General features: G+C 36.7%; 1 protein-coding gene across 6 annotated transcripts in view; it reads right to left on the bottom strand.

The window, feature by feature from the left end:
• The window catches only part of UBR2 (ubiquitin protein ligase E3 component n-recognin 2), a 46,379-nt gene that overhangs the window by 30,633 nt on the left and 239 nt on the right, over positions 1-15,507 (bottom strand). For all 6 annotated transcript variants that reach the window (XR_014944575.1, XM_015857390.3, XM_015857389.3 and 3 more), the window contains exons 2-10: positions 11,864-12,123; positions 10,452-10,530; positions 9,273-9,386; positions 6,233-6,360; positions 5,734-5,872; positions 4,556-4,618; positions 3,323-3,443; positions 1,124-1,231; positions 470-558 (exon numbers count right to left, since the gene is read on the bottom strand). Coding sequence is in view for 5 of the 6 variants with exons in the window: in XM_015857390.3 (XP_015712876.2) it covers positions 470-558; positions 1,124-1,231; positions 3,323-3,443; positions 4,556-4,618; positions 5,734-5,872; positions 6,233-6,360; positions 9,273-9,386; positions 10,452-10,530; positions 11,864-12,123 (1,101 nt within the window). In the remaining variant the exon portion in view is untranslated. The remainder of the gene's footprint in view (positions 1-469; positions 559-1,123; positions 1,232-3,322; positions 3,444-4,555; positions 4,619-5,733; positions 5,873-6,232; positions 6,361-9,272; positions 9,387-10,451; positions 10,531-11,863; positions 12,124-15,507) is intronic.

Raw genomic sequence — 15,507 nt, 5'->3', positions numbered from 1 at the left:
GCTAATATTTTAGTTCTTACATACACGCACAAACTTGTCTTCAGCAGAGTGAGCTGAATTTTGTATCAGTGATTTAAAGCATTTCAAGTACTACTTACTGCAGAAATAGCAATCAGCATAACTGAATTTCAGCCCTTGACAACCAGTTTTTTGGAGTGCTGTAAGACCTTATGCCTCAGCAATGAGATGCAATTAGCTCTCAAGAAGAAGAGCCCGCATAGCTGATGGTGAAGACAAAACGTGAGCTACTTCAGTTCTGGGGAACTTGGAAAGTTTACCTTCTCACCAGATGAGATGCCATTTCAACTAGTATTTTGAAGACAGAAATAAAATGTTGGCATTTCATTCCAACTTTCCACATTTAAAAAAGTAATTCTGGCAACAGCTCATTTGAAGTTCTACATGCTAACTAAACTCTCTTCACTAGAATGTTTAGGCATTTAATAGCTCTTTTAAGAAAGATACTTACTCTTGCAAAACGGATAGCGAAAAGCTTCTTGTATTTCAAGTCCATAAGTAGACTGCTCATGAATAACTGGTGATACACATTTCTAGCTCCTGTCAAGGAAAACAAATGATATATGTCACTATTTTCTAACAACACACTACAGAAACATTTAGAAATACAAACTCTTACAGAATGAAGCATATCTGCACTTCAGAGCAGAAGTTGCTTTGACCAAGTCTCTCAGGTGGTAGCAAAGAATTAAGAAGAGCAAAGAAAATGAAATGCTTCAAGTGGCATTATTTATTATTCCTGTCTGAGTAGGATCCCAGAAAATACTATCAGTGCCAATAGAGAATGGACTGTATGTAGCTTAGAAACATAAGCATGTTTGTGTTATTTCTTTCCATAGGTCATTTAAGTCAAAAGGCATTCAATTATTTGCTTAATACAGAGTAACTATGGAGAAGAGGGATAAGCAGAGAAATATTAATCTTGAAATAGAAATGTAGAAGTTGAACATTACATCTTGTTTACATGAAAAAAGTTATCCTAACAAGTTAGGAAATCACTTCAATAACATAGCACAGTAAAAATGATCGCACACACGGTAAGGAAAGAACATCATGCATAGCATTCCTCAGCATTCTCCAAAAGCTTGGAAAAAAAAAATCTCACCCTTCCACAGTTTAGAATCATACAGCATCAGCTTATCCACAAGAGAAGAATTTTCCCCATCCGGTCCCTCCTGTAAACCAACCTGACACAATACTCGACGAAGGCCATCTTAATGAAAAGAAATGATGGGAGTTAGTAATGGCTTCAACACAAAACTTATCCATTATTTTGACATGCCAGAGTTTTTATGAGACACAACAGAAGACACCTGGCCCTATTTCCTTGACAACCAGTTAACATTTCCTATTTTGCTGATAGAAACACAAATATTCAATACCCTGATGTCTTACACCAGCCTTATGGAACATTAATGAACTTTATGAAAACTACCAAATGGAATGATTTGTTTCAAAGTTAGCAAATAAAAACGTGCTCCTTAGAAATGCTACTGGATTATGAATATAAGTTCTTATACATCAGGCTAATTTTAAAGTCATACTTTTCTCATTTAGAGTCCTACCAAAAATAAAAGTTCACATGATATTTGTCAGTTTTTTTCTGTATACTTACTACCCATTATTATAGTAAAGCTTCTCTGTTGTTTTGTTTGTTTTAAATGGAAAGTAATAATAATTGCTGTCATATGAACCAGTTATAATGAATCTTCAACATACCACAGCACAGACACTCAGATGCTCAATCCAGCTATTGACTGCCAGTAACTTGCTCTCTAACAGAAATAATATGGCTTCTAAGTAGTAAGCCACTGTCTCTGCACTCTGCTGAGACATCTTAGCTTCTTAGGTAGAGTTGGCAGTGGCTCAGTGCCATGCATACCATACCATGCACTACATCGTGCAGTTCTATACAGTTTGTGAACACCTATAGCAAGACTATGTCTCTGTGCACCAGAGAGTTCAGTTTGACCTATATTATATGACTGCATGCCAAGGTCCAAAGGCAATTTGAGAAGGCAAACACACACATCACAGACAAAATATATACATACTGCTCACTGAATAACATTATGATTCAGAAGGGCAAAAATAAAATACAATGGATTCAATGATTCTGAAATTCTGCAAAGTTACTTTCATACATACTCAAACTATAAATTCTATGCTTTTACGTGCATTTTGGTATCTTACTTTCATTAATGTATTCACGTCACATTTTTGCTGTTGCAAAAAATGAACAGTACTAAAATGAATAACCTTGGTACCCAGCACAAAGAACGTGGCAGAGAACGGGGCTCAAAGAAAATGAGAAATACAATGCTTGTCTACAGGTCAAATCAGAAGGAAAAAAATATGTCAAATGAAATACTCCTTAGTCTCTCCTTTCTACTCCTATCCATTATTCGCCAGCAAATATTGTTTGCCATCAACACTAGCAAGTACTTGAACAAACTTCTATAATAATTTTTCAAAAGTTTGATTTATGTATCTTAAAAATATGCTTATACAAACTACTTATCCATCAAAAATAGCATCACAGAGAGACTCCATGCTTGAAATTGCCTTTTTTTTCCCCAAGTATCAGTTTAATATATAATGTGTGAACAAATCTTGCATTTACACAGAAGAATTTACACGTGATTTACATGACAATCTCCCCTCATTATCTGCAACCTCACAACTTCAATTCATCGAGACAAAGGAAAAAACACACCAGAAAACAAAACAGTCTTCCCAAAAAAGTGCTAACATGCATATTTTTTTTTTCCTTTTCTTAAACTGTGCATACTGTTTCTTTGAAGAAACCTCTAAATATCTGATTAATACTTCATTGGTTTCTATACTTGTCCTAAAGCAGCCCCCAGCAGTTTCTCTGTTCTACTTACACAGCAACAAACCTGAGGCAACCGCTTTCATCACCATCAAATGACTTCTGATTAATTTTGTATTGTCTAAGTAGAGAGGTTATTTTCAGCTTACTGCATTCATCTGAAAAGAACTCGGGACTGAAAAATAGCTAGTTGGCATGTAGCACTTGACAATGACTCCCAGCTTCTGTTCAATATCAACTAAACAGAAAACAGTATGTGAGAAGACTAACCAAAACTGGTAGCACTTACATATGGAGTATTTTACTTACAGCACTTCAGTGTAAGTAAAAAAAAAGGATAAAGCCTGACAAGACATGAATTGCTTTACCTTACGTGCTGCATGCCTGAAATAAGAAGGCAACATTATGAAACAAGCTGAATTCCTGAAGCAAATATTCTCTGTGTTCTCAAAAAAGTTCAAGTTTGCCCACCTGAATATCCAATAACGCTGCCAAGCCAAGTTAGAAGCTTCAGACCAAAGCTCTGATGGGCAACGATGGATGAGTGCATAACCTGTACTTTCAATGGCTTTGTCTGACGACTGGTATTTCTCTTAAAAAAAGAAAAAAGAGTTAATGCTTTTTTAATGAGGACTAGCACACATTATTGTACAGAAACACAGCATTCCTATGATTAATTTCAATAACTTGTAATATTAATACATATTCCAATGACTAACATCTAAATGGAGAAGTAAAAAAAAAATCTGAACTTTGTTTATCCTATTAGTATTTGAATGACAATATTATGCAAAAACAACATATTTAGGCCAATTCATTTTCCACTTTCTCCCTCTTATCAACACACACATGAATCTACTGCATTTTACTGATAAGCAGCCTCACACACAGCCTAAAACAACTGCACACATTCGTTCCTCACCACATGACATGCAACTCACACAGCAGCCCACCAAAAAAAAGAAAGTTATCATCCACAAACTGTTTTCAAAAATGAAAAACAAGTAGAATTAGAAACAAACATTACACACAGAAGTAATTTTTCCTTTAACTGCACAGGTAGCAAATTAAATAAATTGCTTAACAACCTTTAAAAGAGATCTTAATGTTTTCAAAATATCTTACAAATAGTTTAAGTCTAGTAAGTCTAGTTGCAGCATTACTTTTTCCCAGCAGCAGCAGCATCATATGTAAGTTGTTGCATGTAATTAAGAACCCCACAGCTTAAACTTTGTTCTTGCATGGAAGGATCTGATATTGTGTATCACGAATATACACACATTCCACAATAAAAACAGAAATGAAAATGTAGTTGTGCACTTGGGCTCAATCCCTCGGTTACAATTTCAATGGTTGGGGCTATCACAGAAGGACAAACAATTTGATATTATAGGGGAAAAGTAGTTTAACTTCACTGATTTGAGCTACTTATTACTCTATAAAACTCCATTTTAAGTTCCTATCTGTTTTCTGAGAGCAAAAGTTGCCTAGTAACTTACTGGGAAATGATTTTGGGTGCAAGCTGAACTACAGGAGGAAAACAAGAACATAGTCTAAAACTGCATTTTGTTACCTATCCCATGTGTACCGTAGTGTTTCCAATGTTTTATATTATATGAAGAGTCACTACAGTAAAAATACCACAAAACTCTGTACGAAAACCATCTTTCAACTAGATGAGGAAAACAGGTAGATACTACTTACCACAATTACTGATTTTGCTTGATCACAGTACTGAAAATCTCCATATCGGACAGACCTACGGCCCTTTAAATTTGTGAGAAAGTAACATTATCACCAGTATCTAAGCAAGAAGTACAAATGCAGTGTTGTACATTAGTATAAAAGATGTAGGAGAAGTTTCAGGTGCAACATAACCACTCTTGTTTTCACATCATTTTCATCTTTTGAAAGTACTACATACAGTCAGATATCTGAGTTTCCAAAATGCACACAGTACTTTTAAAAAGAAAATAAAGCTATGCCACATATGCAATTACACGCTAGACAAAAATCTCTGCATATATTGATTTTAAGGCACAGCTATTACTTTTTACTCTAAACATTGAATACTCAATCACAGTATTTTTCTTAAAGTTCAAATATTTCAGAGATCCCAATGCATTTTAAAAAGCAGTGCTCCCACTGCCATTTTGGAAGCTCCTTGTTCCACTCCCCCCAAAAAAAGGCATAAGGAATCAAAACAATATAAAGGACACATTTCCACAGCAACAGACTATGGCACAAGTAACAAGATGCAGACGTCCCTAGAAAGTTACCCAGAAGAAAAGATGCCCTTCCTTAAAAATAACAGTTATAATCACATGAGCCAGAAGACAAATGCAGCTGGGAGAGCGTTCCACAGATCAACATACTAGTTAAAATTATACTCAGCGTGTTATTTTTTTGTTCTTTCTAAGTGCTGCATAAAACGCTTCACCTCTTCCTGCCATTATCATCTAACAACTATGAAAAAAGAAAATTAAATTTAAAAACCACAAACAGTTTCACAAGCACCGAAACAAAAGCAATCAATTAAGGACTTTTTCCTCATAGTTGATAGCTGTTATTCCCTTCCCATGTTCGAAGCAAGCACAGGGATCTTCCAGCATAAACTCCCTGGTGTACAGTAAGCAATGAGCTAAAGCTGCTGCCTGCCCTTGATAGAAAGGGTTAAGAAACACCCTGGTATCTATGTTTATGAGACTTACTAGAATTATGCTGAAAAATATATTCCATTTCAAATGTAATTTTCCTTGGTCAGTTAGTGGCCTAACACATGTGGCTTAATCACATTAGCCATACACCGAGAAAAACTGAAGTATGTGCAGTCATAAATAAACGTTAACATAAGTATAAACTCTAACAAGGGATTTACTTACATCTCTATCTACTGTTGTTGCAAAACCAATAGCTTCCTTCTGTGTGCAGTTGACAGCTTTCTGAAGAGTATAAATAACTTGCTCATAGGTGTGGACTTCATCATTAAAGAGCATGCAGTAGTAAGTGTCACTCTTCTCACTTCAAAGCAAGCAATGAATTTAAACAATTCAAAGTTAAAAATTATAAAACTTATATAATTCAAATTCAAAAGTAAACTCCTAGTTATTATTTTACCATTTGTTCTAAGGGATTTCATTGTAGTAATACGTCTTTTCAATTGGAGGAAAACAAATGTATCACAAAAATTATTTCACCATCTTTATAGAAAGAAATGGGACGCATAATCACACAAAGACAAAGGCAGTTATTTTGGTCTACTGTCTTCAAAATATCCCTGATATTTTTAGGAAAGAGAAAACAGGATTATAGTAAGAATCTACATTTCTATTGTAAATATGAACATGTATTTAGAAGGAAAAGGACAAATACTGTACTTACGTCATTTCTAGGCCAGGCAATTCATTTTCTTTCTCCCATGTTAATATATCTACTGCATATTTAAATGCGATAGCAAAAATATTATAAGCTCTTGCTACCATATCTTCTGGTAAGTGCACGAGAGGATCCTGAAAAATAAACAGGAATTGAGAAATTAAGTGGTGCTCAGAACAGGTATTTTGAGAAATCTGCATGCCTTTGCACCAAAGATGATGCAAGCATCCTTAATGGTGCCTTCCTTAAAATAACTTCCCACTTGGAAGGAACAGTCAATAATCTGTTCATAATAATCTTGTTTTCTCTTCCCTGTTTTTCACAGAAAAAAAAATCAGCAAAGCAGCCATCTAGTATTTAATGTCCAAACATTAACTTGCCTCTGATCACTCAATTAGATTTTCACACTTCCATATTTTCACTTTAATTGTTCCCTCTTTCACCATCAGCTGCATTAGAATCTGCTTTTTCAGCAATGTATTCAAAAAAACCCCATCATTTGAAGTAACTGCTTTGTTCTACTTAGTTAAATGCAAAATACAAATAAATATGCATTTATTGCTTTCTTTCATATGTAGTATGCTTTTAGAGGCAGAAGTCCTATCTACCAAGATTCTACAGACAGCACATGCATGGATCATGAGTTATGATGCAGGTTTCTTACACACTACAGTAGGATGTGCTCACATTCACAGACATCTATTCACCTTTTGCATGGGAAACACACATCCACCACTTATACCCATTCTGCACTCTCAAGAGTGCCCTCCATTTGATGCCAGGTCGGTCACACCTACTGCTGATTCACAATTCAATTTGATGTTAACCAGAACCCCCGGATCCCTTCCAGCAGCGCCACTCTCCAGCCTCTCATCCCAAAATCTGTATGTATGCTGAGATAAGGGAACTTAAATGAAGAGGAGAAAGAAGTGCCACCTCAGCTGGCAAATGCCAAGTAACTTCTTTCTGTAGCAGAAATAGAGAACCACTACCAAGTCACACACTCATAGTTCCCTAACCCATGACAGCTGGACTAAGTTAAATCCTCAGTCAACTAGTACAAGCAACACTGCCATTCCCTTCCAAACCATTTAATGGGATTTGCGTATAAACAGACATTAATAACCCCATCTTTTAAGAGCTTCTTCTTTTATCAATTCACATAACATGTTGTAAATAAAAGCAGACCAAGACGCAACCATCAGCTCTCAAAGTTTTGATTCTCTAAACAGCTACAGCTTCTTTTACAAATCTGGAAAGAGAACACTAAAATATCCTCTTCTGCTAACACTATTAGAGTAGTACAATTTGCATCCCAGGAATACAAAGAAGCAAATTCTGTGCTTCACTAAAGTTTATCAAACCACACATAATAATCTTCTCTGAACAAGTCTGTATTTCTTACAGCAAGCTCTTGACAGTCAGGAATTCACCTGTACTGTGAATTGTATGCTTTACCTATACTGTAAATTGTTTTTGAATACTTGGAACCACAGAATCTTAATATCATTTGAATTGGAAGAGACTTTAAAGGTCATCCAGTCCAACTGCCTGCAATGAACAAGGACACCTACAGCTAGATTAGGTTTCTCAGAGCCTGGTCCAACCTGATCTTGAATGTCTCCAGGGCCAGGTCATCCACCTCCTCTCTGGGCAAACTGTTCCAGTGCTGGAAGTTTTACAGAAATGTTAATATCTGCCATTTCTGGGTTTTAAGTCATTTAAAATGTATCTAGGGCATGCAGAGTAATCAATCGCTAAAAGCAAAGGCAAACCTTACACAGTTGCAGTGCCTCCATTCCCTGCACTTTCAAAAAGACACATCTGATCAAAGAGAAAACTGGCTACTACATTACTCAGCAAATGCACCTTGATGTCCCCTGGCATACTACGTTAAATAAGCAATCCTGATCTGATCATATATCATGAAGAAACACACAGTATACCCAGTATCTTAGCTTTTACATCGTCCACAACATTGCCACCTTTCATGAACTACCATAAGTATCTTTAAACATAGCACTAGCAGTTCACCCAAGATTTCAGAACATCAGTCTTCTAAAGCTGTCCTATGACGTAAGCTGCATGTAAACCAAGCAGCAAGGCCATATAGCAATTGCTAATCATTGAGACGGCAAGGACAGATTTTAGAACTGTTGTCACTGCAATACAGTTAGAGTTGTTTCACTCAGACCAAGAGATCAGCAAAATTAGTACAAAAAGTTTTCTTATATATTCTCTTCAAAAAAGATTTCACAAATTATATTACACAAGAACTGCTTTAAGTGGCCAGACAAGAAGTCCCACTAGCCACTATCATTCCTGAAATGTAATAAGAGATGGTTAGGAAAGTGTATAATGGCAGAATACTCCTTTAGTCTTCAGTAACACAAGACGTGGAGATTTCTCAAGCTAAAGATGGGGCCTGTAATTTTACAAAGCTATCAATCATTTTTTTCCTCCCCAAACACATTAAATAGCTTTCTGAACAAATACAAATTTTTAGCAAGACCACTGTTTTGAAGCATTAAGTTCTGGAATTTATACCACTTCTTTTGCTAGCTTCATTTCACACACCCAACTTGTGCACACCCAACAGCTATAAGAAATAGTGAAGAGATCTTCCTTATTTACCTTCTTCATACCAAACAAGCTTTTAGAGACTTCCATCCAATAACTCCATTATGGCATTTCCAAAATAGCCAGTTATTTTGATATATATATTTTTTAAATCTGTCTATTTTACTGTGTAAGAACCAGAACATAAGTTGCACAGACAGCTTAATTTGGCTTATTCAAGCAAATGATTACATACAGATTTTTTCACATTGAAGATTACCTTCAACTTTCAGAATAAGACGGAAAAACAAAGAAAACAGAACTTAAGGCACAGCTGCCCAGGAATATAAGAAGTAAAGTCCTCAATTAGAGAAAGGCATTCTAAGCATCTCTAAGTTCGTGCTGCTCATTTGAATTATTTCCTATATGCACATGTATACACACACACACACACGGTTAACAGTATTTCAAAGCACAGTGTCTCAACCTCTTCTTCTGCAGTCTCTGAAGTGTTAAGTTCATGCTTTTGACAGTAAGGACCTTCTTTCCAAGCTTCAGTATCACCACAGTCACAGAAACCTCCTCCACCTGATGTCGTCATCTATAATTTTCAAAAGCAAAATAGTTCATGTGAATATGCATATAAACATATACGTGCATTAACACAAATAGTCATGGCTAAACTACAAAAAGCAAACAAACAAACAACAAGGTCACAATATCCAATAGCTTTTTCCAGTACCTTGTTACAAAAGGTAGTGAAATGAAGCTCATTTCTATAATGACTGATAACTTCATCAATCTGCCTATACCAAGAAGCTCAAACATGTCTATTCTCCAAGGCTGTGTAGAATTGATGTACAGTTTATGACAACACAGTTGCAACGTGTAGTTTCTCTGAATTCATTAGCTGTGATGCTACCTTCCCTATTTTGAATCCTCACACTGTTAAACTGAGCAAAGATTTTTCACTCCAAACAATACAACTACAGGGAGAGGTGCAGATGTGCTAGTTATAATAACAGGGGTTCTCAGGCAAAACTCTAGGTTGTTCATGTTGTAAATCTTCATGAGCATAGTAAACAGGACTGCAATGATTATATATACATAGCTTTGAATTGAAGGCAGATATCAGCTCATGTTAATAAATTTAATGCTCTTTAAACAACAAATAAGCGATTCATACAAGAATCCTTCATTCACCAATGTGTGGCAGAAAAGTATATTCTACACATACAGGCACTTCCTACAGTATCAACTGAATTAGATATCTGAAATAACATTTGCTTACACTTTGAGTGTAAAGGTTTTTCAGCACCTTCTAAAAATAAAAATAGACAAGCATCAAGTTCAAAGTGAGTGAAAATGAAGACTAATGCTGTAGAACTCTCTGAAGAGCGCAGATTAAAAACAGCGCACTCCTATTTGTAAAGTTAACTGTTGTGCATAAAATTTCATTGCTCAACACTTTAGAATAACTTCAGAATTTACGCTCAAATAAAAACCACTCAAGTTCCTGTAAGATTATTGCACAGACTTAATCCAAAACTTTGCGCGCATCCAACATTTTGGAACTATGTGTACATTCTTAAGCTGTGAATAAAGAGTTTCTTACACATACGTAATTACTAATGACTATATCACATACCCCACCAGTATTACTTACCCTGTATCGGTGCTCTCTGTGAATACTTCCAAGAAAGCACTCCATGCACAACACACAAGTTGGGTCAACTGCACAGTCTCTGAAAACAGCAGGAAAAAAAAAGAAAAAAAAAAACCAACAAAAACAGCATTAAATAATTTTTAGCCTCTGTTAACATAATCTACAACAGGTAATTTTTAAGTATGACCAGTATGAGCCTTTTGACTACTGTCTGTGTTCCTCAAAGACAAAAAGGGATAGATTTCAGGAGAGGGGAGGAAATTAAATGATAGTGCAAAAAAACACTTGTTCTTAAAAAGAAGAGATTATAAAAATGTTGTCTGAGTGACATAGCCATCATTTTCCAAGAGATGAGACATGTATATAGGCAAGTGTAAAGACAAACTACAAAATGCATTACAGGCAGGTACAGAATATAAAAACAAGCAAATTTTTGCAAGTATAGAGTATGAGCACTAAGAATCTTCAGCTATTAGAGAAGCTTCTTTTTTTTCTGAACACTGGAAAGAAAGACAGCGTTCAACAGACTAGATCTGCTTCTAAGTTTAGCCCTACAAACTTACTAAGCAGGTCCAAAAATGCAATTTCCTCAATCAGAGGACTGTAAAGCATAATAAAGCCCTGTCTACAAGCAATGTTGTATTAGATGGAAGCAAGGGCCTAAACCAACAAAGGATACAATTATGTATTACATTTAACTCCCTCCCTAAGAAGCACTGTAAATACATGAGTTTATGTAAGGCAATTGATTTCAAGGCACCTCAAGATTAAGGGCCTCAGATTTTGCAGAGTAAAAACAACCATCAAGAGAATGAGTATTATGACAGTTACTTAAAAACAAGAATTCCATGGAATAACTCATATTCATGAACTCAGAAAAGTTTAACTCTCATTGTTGCTCATTACCAGCTGTAAATCAAAGAAAATTGCTAAAATACAACAGATATCAGTACCGGTTTTACATATATGTCCAGTACATGTAAGAAGAAATGAGGAGTTTTCTCCTTGGTTGAAAAGACCGAACACACCCCCCCGGTTAGATCTCACCTACCTCATGATGAGAGGCCTTAAAACACTACTGACATTAAACGCTTGAATTACATGACGTGCATCTGCCCACTTATTTCTGATTAACGTACTTAGATCACACTGACAGTTCGCCTGAACTACTTTTTTATTCTTGCATTTCTTTTGTACAGAAAACAGTCTATAACTTATTAATAATTTTCCATTTACAAATTCCAAGTAGGTTATTTTTGCCTGGTCCTTCCCCTCATGAAAGGGAGCTGCAAGTTTACTTTAAAAATACATTGGAGGTAGTAAATTTTCACTAGCACAATATATTTCTATCACCTCAATTTGTTCTCTGTTCTTCACAAATCAGAAATGCCCCAAATGCTAATTAGAACTACCTGCATGAATATGTAGGTTCTCCCACTTTAAAAACACGACCACAGAGATGGGAAGGTTTGTTCGCTTGCTCCAGCTTTGGAAAACCAAATGCAGAATCTTCTCCACACAGATACCATTCCATTGGTCCCAGCAACACATGTTGTGCCAGCATGTCTTCTCTTTCTGGAGCAGGGTTGGGACCCCTGCAGTAAATTTTTGGTACATAGTAGGCCAGATGCTGGTATACTTCCTTCTGAAGCTCATTTGCTTGTAGCCATTTCTTTTAAAATAAAAAGAAACAGTAAACATATCACACATTAATAAAAATACAAACCACGGCTCTACCCATAAGAAAGGTTTTTTCTGTTTCTAACTTACAAACCTAAAGTGGCATTACAAAACTCCAGGTGTTAAATCTAAAAGATTACATGAGAAAGACATTACAAAAGGCATCATTTGTTTACTAGTTTACATATTTTGTCCTTTTGATGTATTGTGTTCTTTTCAAAAACGTAAGATTTAAGAGACCAAATCTTTATATGTTTTCATGACTGGTGAAAAGTTCCAACATTTGCAATGACTTTTACAGTTATATCAATATATCATCATATCAGTAAAATCATATTATATCAAACTAAATGGTTTATGCTACAGGTTGTTTAACTCTGAATTACTTAGATGCACTCTTAAGAAGTTGTTTGAGACAACACAGTTGCATGGTAAGTGATGAAGATGCTTCTTATACAATATGAAGAGTCAGCAGAGCATCTGGGCCATTTAAGGGTGGTTGTGTTGTTCTTTTCTGGTTTTGTAGGTCCTTTCTTGGTTTTAACAGATTGCAATGTTTTCATTTACTAAACTGCTTTTTTTCTAATGCAGATCTTCAAATAAAAAACTTATTTGTCAATATAGCCAAGACTTTTTCCAAGTCAGTCCATGGCAAAATGCTGCTAACAAGCTCTAGCCATCTAATAGTTTACATATCATGTCAGTGATTCAGCTGTGGGTTCTTAAAGTTAGGGCACTACGGTCAGGTTGCAGTTAGACATGATGATCTTTAAGGTCTTTTCCAACCTGAGCAATTCTATGGTTTTATGATTCACCATTACCACAAAGATACAGACAACACTGGAGGGGAAAAAAGATTCAACTGCAAAGGATTTTATTTTTTTCCCCTCTAACTCACAGAATCACAGAATGACCCGGGTCCCTCAAGAATCATGTAGTTCCAACCCCCCTGCCTGGCAGGGCCACCAAACATACACCTTTACTAGATCAGGTTGCCCAGGGCCCCGTCCAACCTGGCCTTGAACACCTCCAAGGACGGGGCATCCACAACCTCCCTGGGCAGCCTGTTCCAGGGCCTAACCACTCTCCTAGTGAAGAACTTCCCCCTAACATCCAACCTAAATCTTCCCTCTTTTAACTTAAAACCGTTTCCCCGTGTCCTGCTATTGTCAGCCCTTTCCAAGAGTTTACTCCCCTCCTGGGAGTAAGTTTCCTTCAGGTATTGAAAGGCTGCAATGAGGTCACCCCGCAACCTTCTCTTCTCTAGGTTGAACAAGCCCAACTCCCTCAGCCTGTCCTCATAGGGGAGGTGCTCCAGCCCCCTGATCATCTTTGTGGCCCTCCTCTGGACAATTCATGAATATTTTCATCTTCTTTCATCATTTGTGCCAAATATTTCCAACTGTTAGGAAATGACACAATCACACTGCAAGTGACTTAGCCTCTTCCATGACTCCTATTCAACAAGACCATTCTTTTGTGATTTTCCATAGTATATATTAATGATTACACTTGCTTTTTTTCTCAGCAAAGTATCCTTAATTGCAGCCTTTTAGTAGAACCTTACTAATTTCTGTCTGGAAAACAATATGGTGCACATTAGCCACACTCGAGCAAGCTCAGACAAATACCTGACCAGAAAAAAAACACCTCATTCCCTGAGTAAACAGCTTTTCCATCCCCAGAATTCTGGGAGAGATTGCCTGCAAGTTAAGTGTAACAATGCTAAAGGTCATCACACCTAAATCTCTCTGTGGATCCACATCTATAGACATAACTGTGCAGACATCTTTGAATATCAGACCCTAGCTAAAAAAGTAGCAGAGGGAAGATGGTAATGCCAAGGACACAGAGACCAGTGCCACTCCAAGAGCAGCAGGAAGGCAATGCAAAATATTGTTGTGCAATATACGTGTACACGTATCTAGGTTATGCTACTATTCTAAATCACTGCCTGCACTGAAGTGCTGGGAAATTACTCAAAACTTTGGAATGTATTCTTTAATAAACACAATTCATATTTATTCAAGTTTTCCATGCTAATCTTCTATCCTGAAGTTGCACGTAAATAAAGGGGACAGGCTGCTCTTCCAAGAGAAGTTGTTATTAAGAAGAGAGGATTATTTCTCACTTCCTCTCCCTTTAGAAAGGGGTAGCAACTTCTGACAGCCCTAACAACTAACCCAAGGAGCACTAACCAAATAACATTTATGTAAGCAAGTGGTCCATCAAGAACTCCTCTTAAGACTATAATTAAACGAGATACTGGAGAACAAAACTTGCAATACAAGTCATGAAACAACTTATAACTTCTAGATTTTGAAAGGATAATTTCATTAATCTATGTTTTGTTAGTTGTATAATGGCTAAATAACATCTAAACAAATACCTGTGCTTCAGGTTAATGTAATGCTGTAGGTAATGTAATACATATATATTTTTTATCATTGCTCTTCCAAAGTTTATAGTTACAGTGTTTCAAGAAGAGCTTGGATTGCAAAGTTTAGTAACTGTTACTTTGGACAGGTCTTCCCTTTTGTTGCTACTGTGCTATAAGCAAAGTAACACTATTAGAAAGGTCAGAGAAAAACAGAGCTAAAAATCAAGGGCAGTGTTTACACAACCAGGCAGCACCAGGAGCATTTAATTGCTGGCACATAGTAAATGTGACAGCGCTAGAGCCCTGAACTGTAGATTGTAATGGAGAATAAAAACGAGGAAGAGTTGACTATGGTTAAGATGGCACTTGTTCCTACAGTGAATCTGTAAAAATGACCCACTTAATGGACCTTTGTCTTGGGTTGATCCAGTGTGACCCAGGAAAGCAGCTGCTGCTCACACGGGCAAGGCAGCAAGGGCTTGATTTGTGCTATTTTATGAAGCGTTTGATGGTATTTCTGGGACTGAGGGGAAGGAAGAGTCACCCCGCAGCTAAACCTGCTAGAATACAGCTAACTATGCATGTTTGCCCCCTTAATCATAGCTTTTGCCTGTGAAGTAGATTTACCACGATAAAAACACGAACTATAACATTGCCTTCTGGAAAGCAGCCAGCATAACTCAGGTCCTCCAGGACTAATCCTACAGAAACACGTTTAACACACACACACACATATATATATTTAACACATATATCCAACTCCTCAAATGCAAAAATACTTAAAATCCAGCACCTACATGTTATTAATATTTCCTCTACGAGGATCTCATCCTCTCAAACCTGTACGCTGGCACAAGCTCTCACCCCAATTATCTCTTAGTCACGTAGGGGTAGAACGCTGGGACAGAGCTTCAGAACCACAACGCATACGATCGAAGCAGCCCCCCACCCCCAGCGCAGCTCTCCGGTTAAACGTGGCTTAACACAGCCGCCAGG

Source organism: Coturnix japonica, chromosome 3 (genome assembly GCF_054131305.1).
Source record: "Coturnix japonica strain WE chromosome 3, WE-NBRP24, whole genome shotgun sequence".
Classification (NCBI taxonomy): Eukaryota; Metazoa; Chordata; class Aves; order Galliformes; family Phasianidae; genus Coturnix; species Coturnix japonica.
Note: the sequence above shows the minus strand (reverse complement) of the source record. Positions and strands in the feature narration are given on the sequence as shown.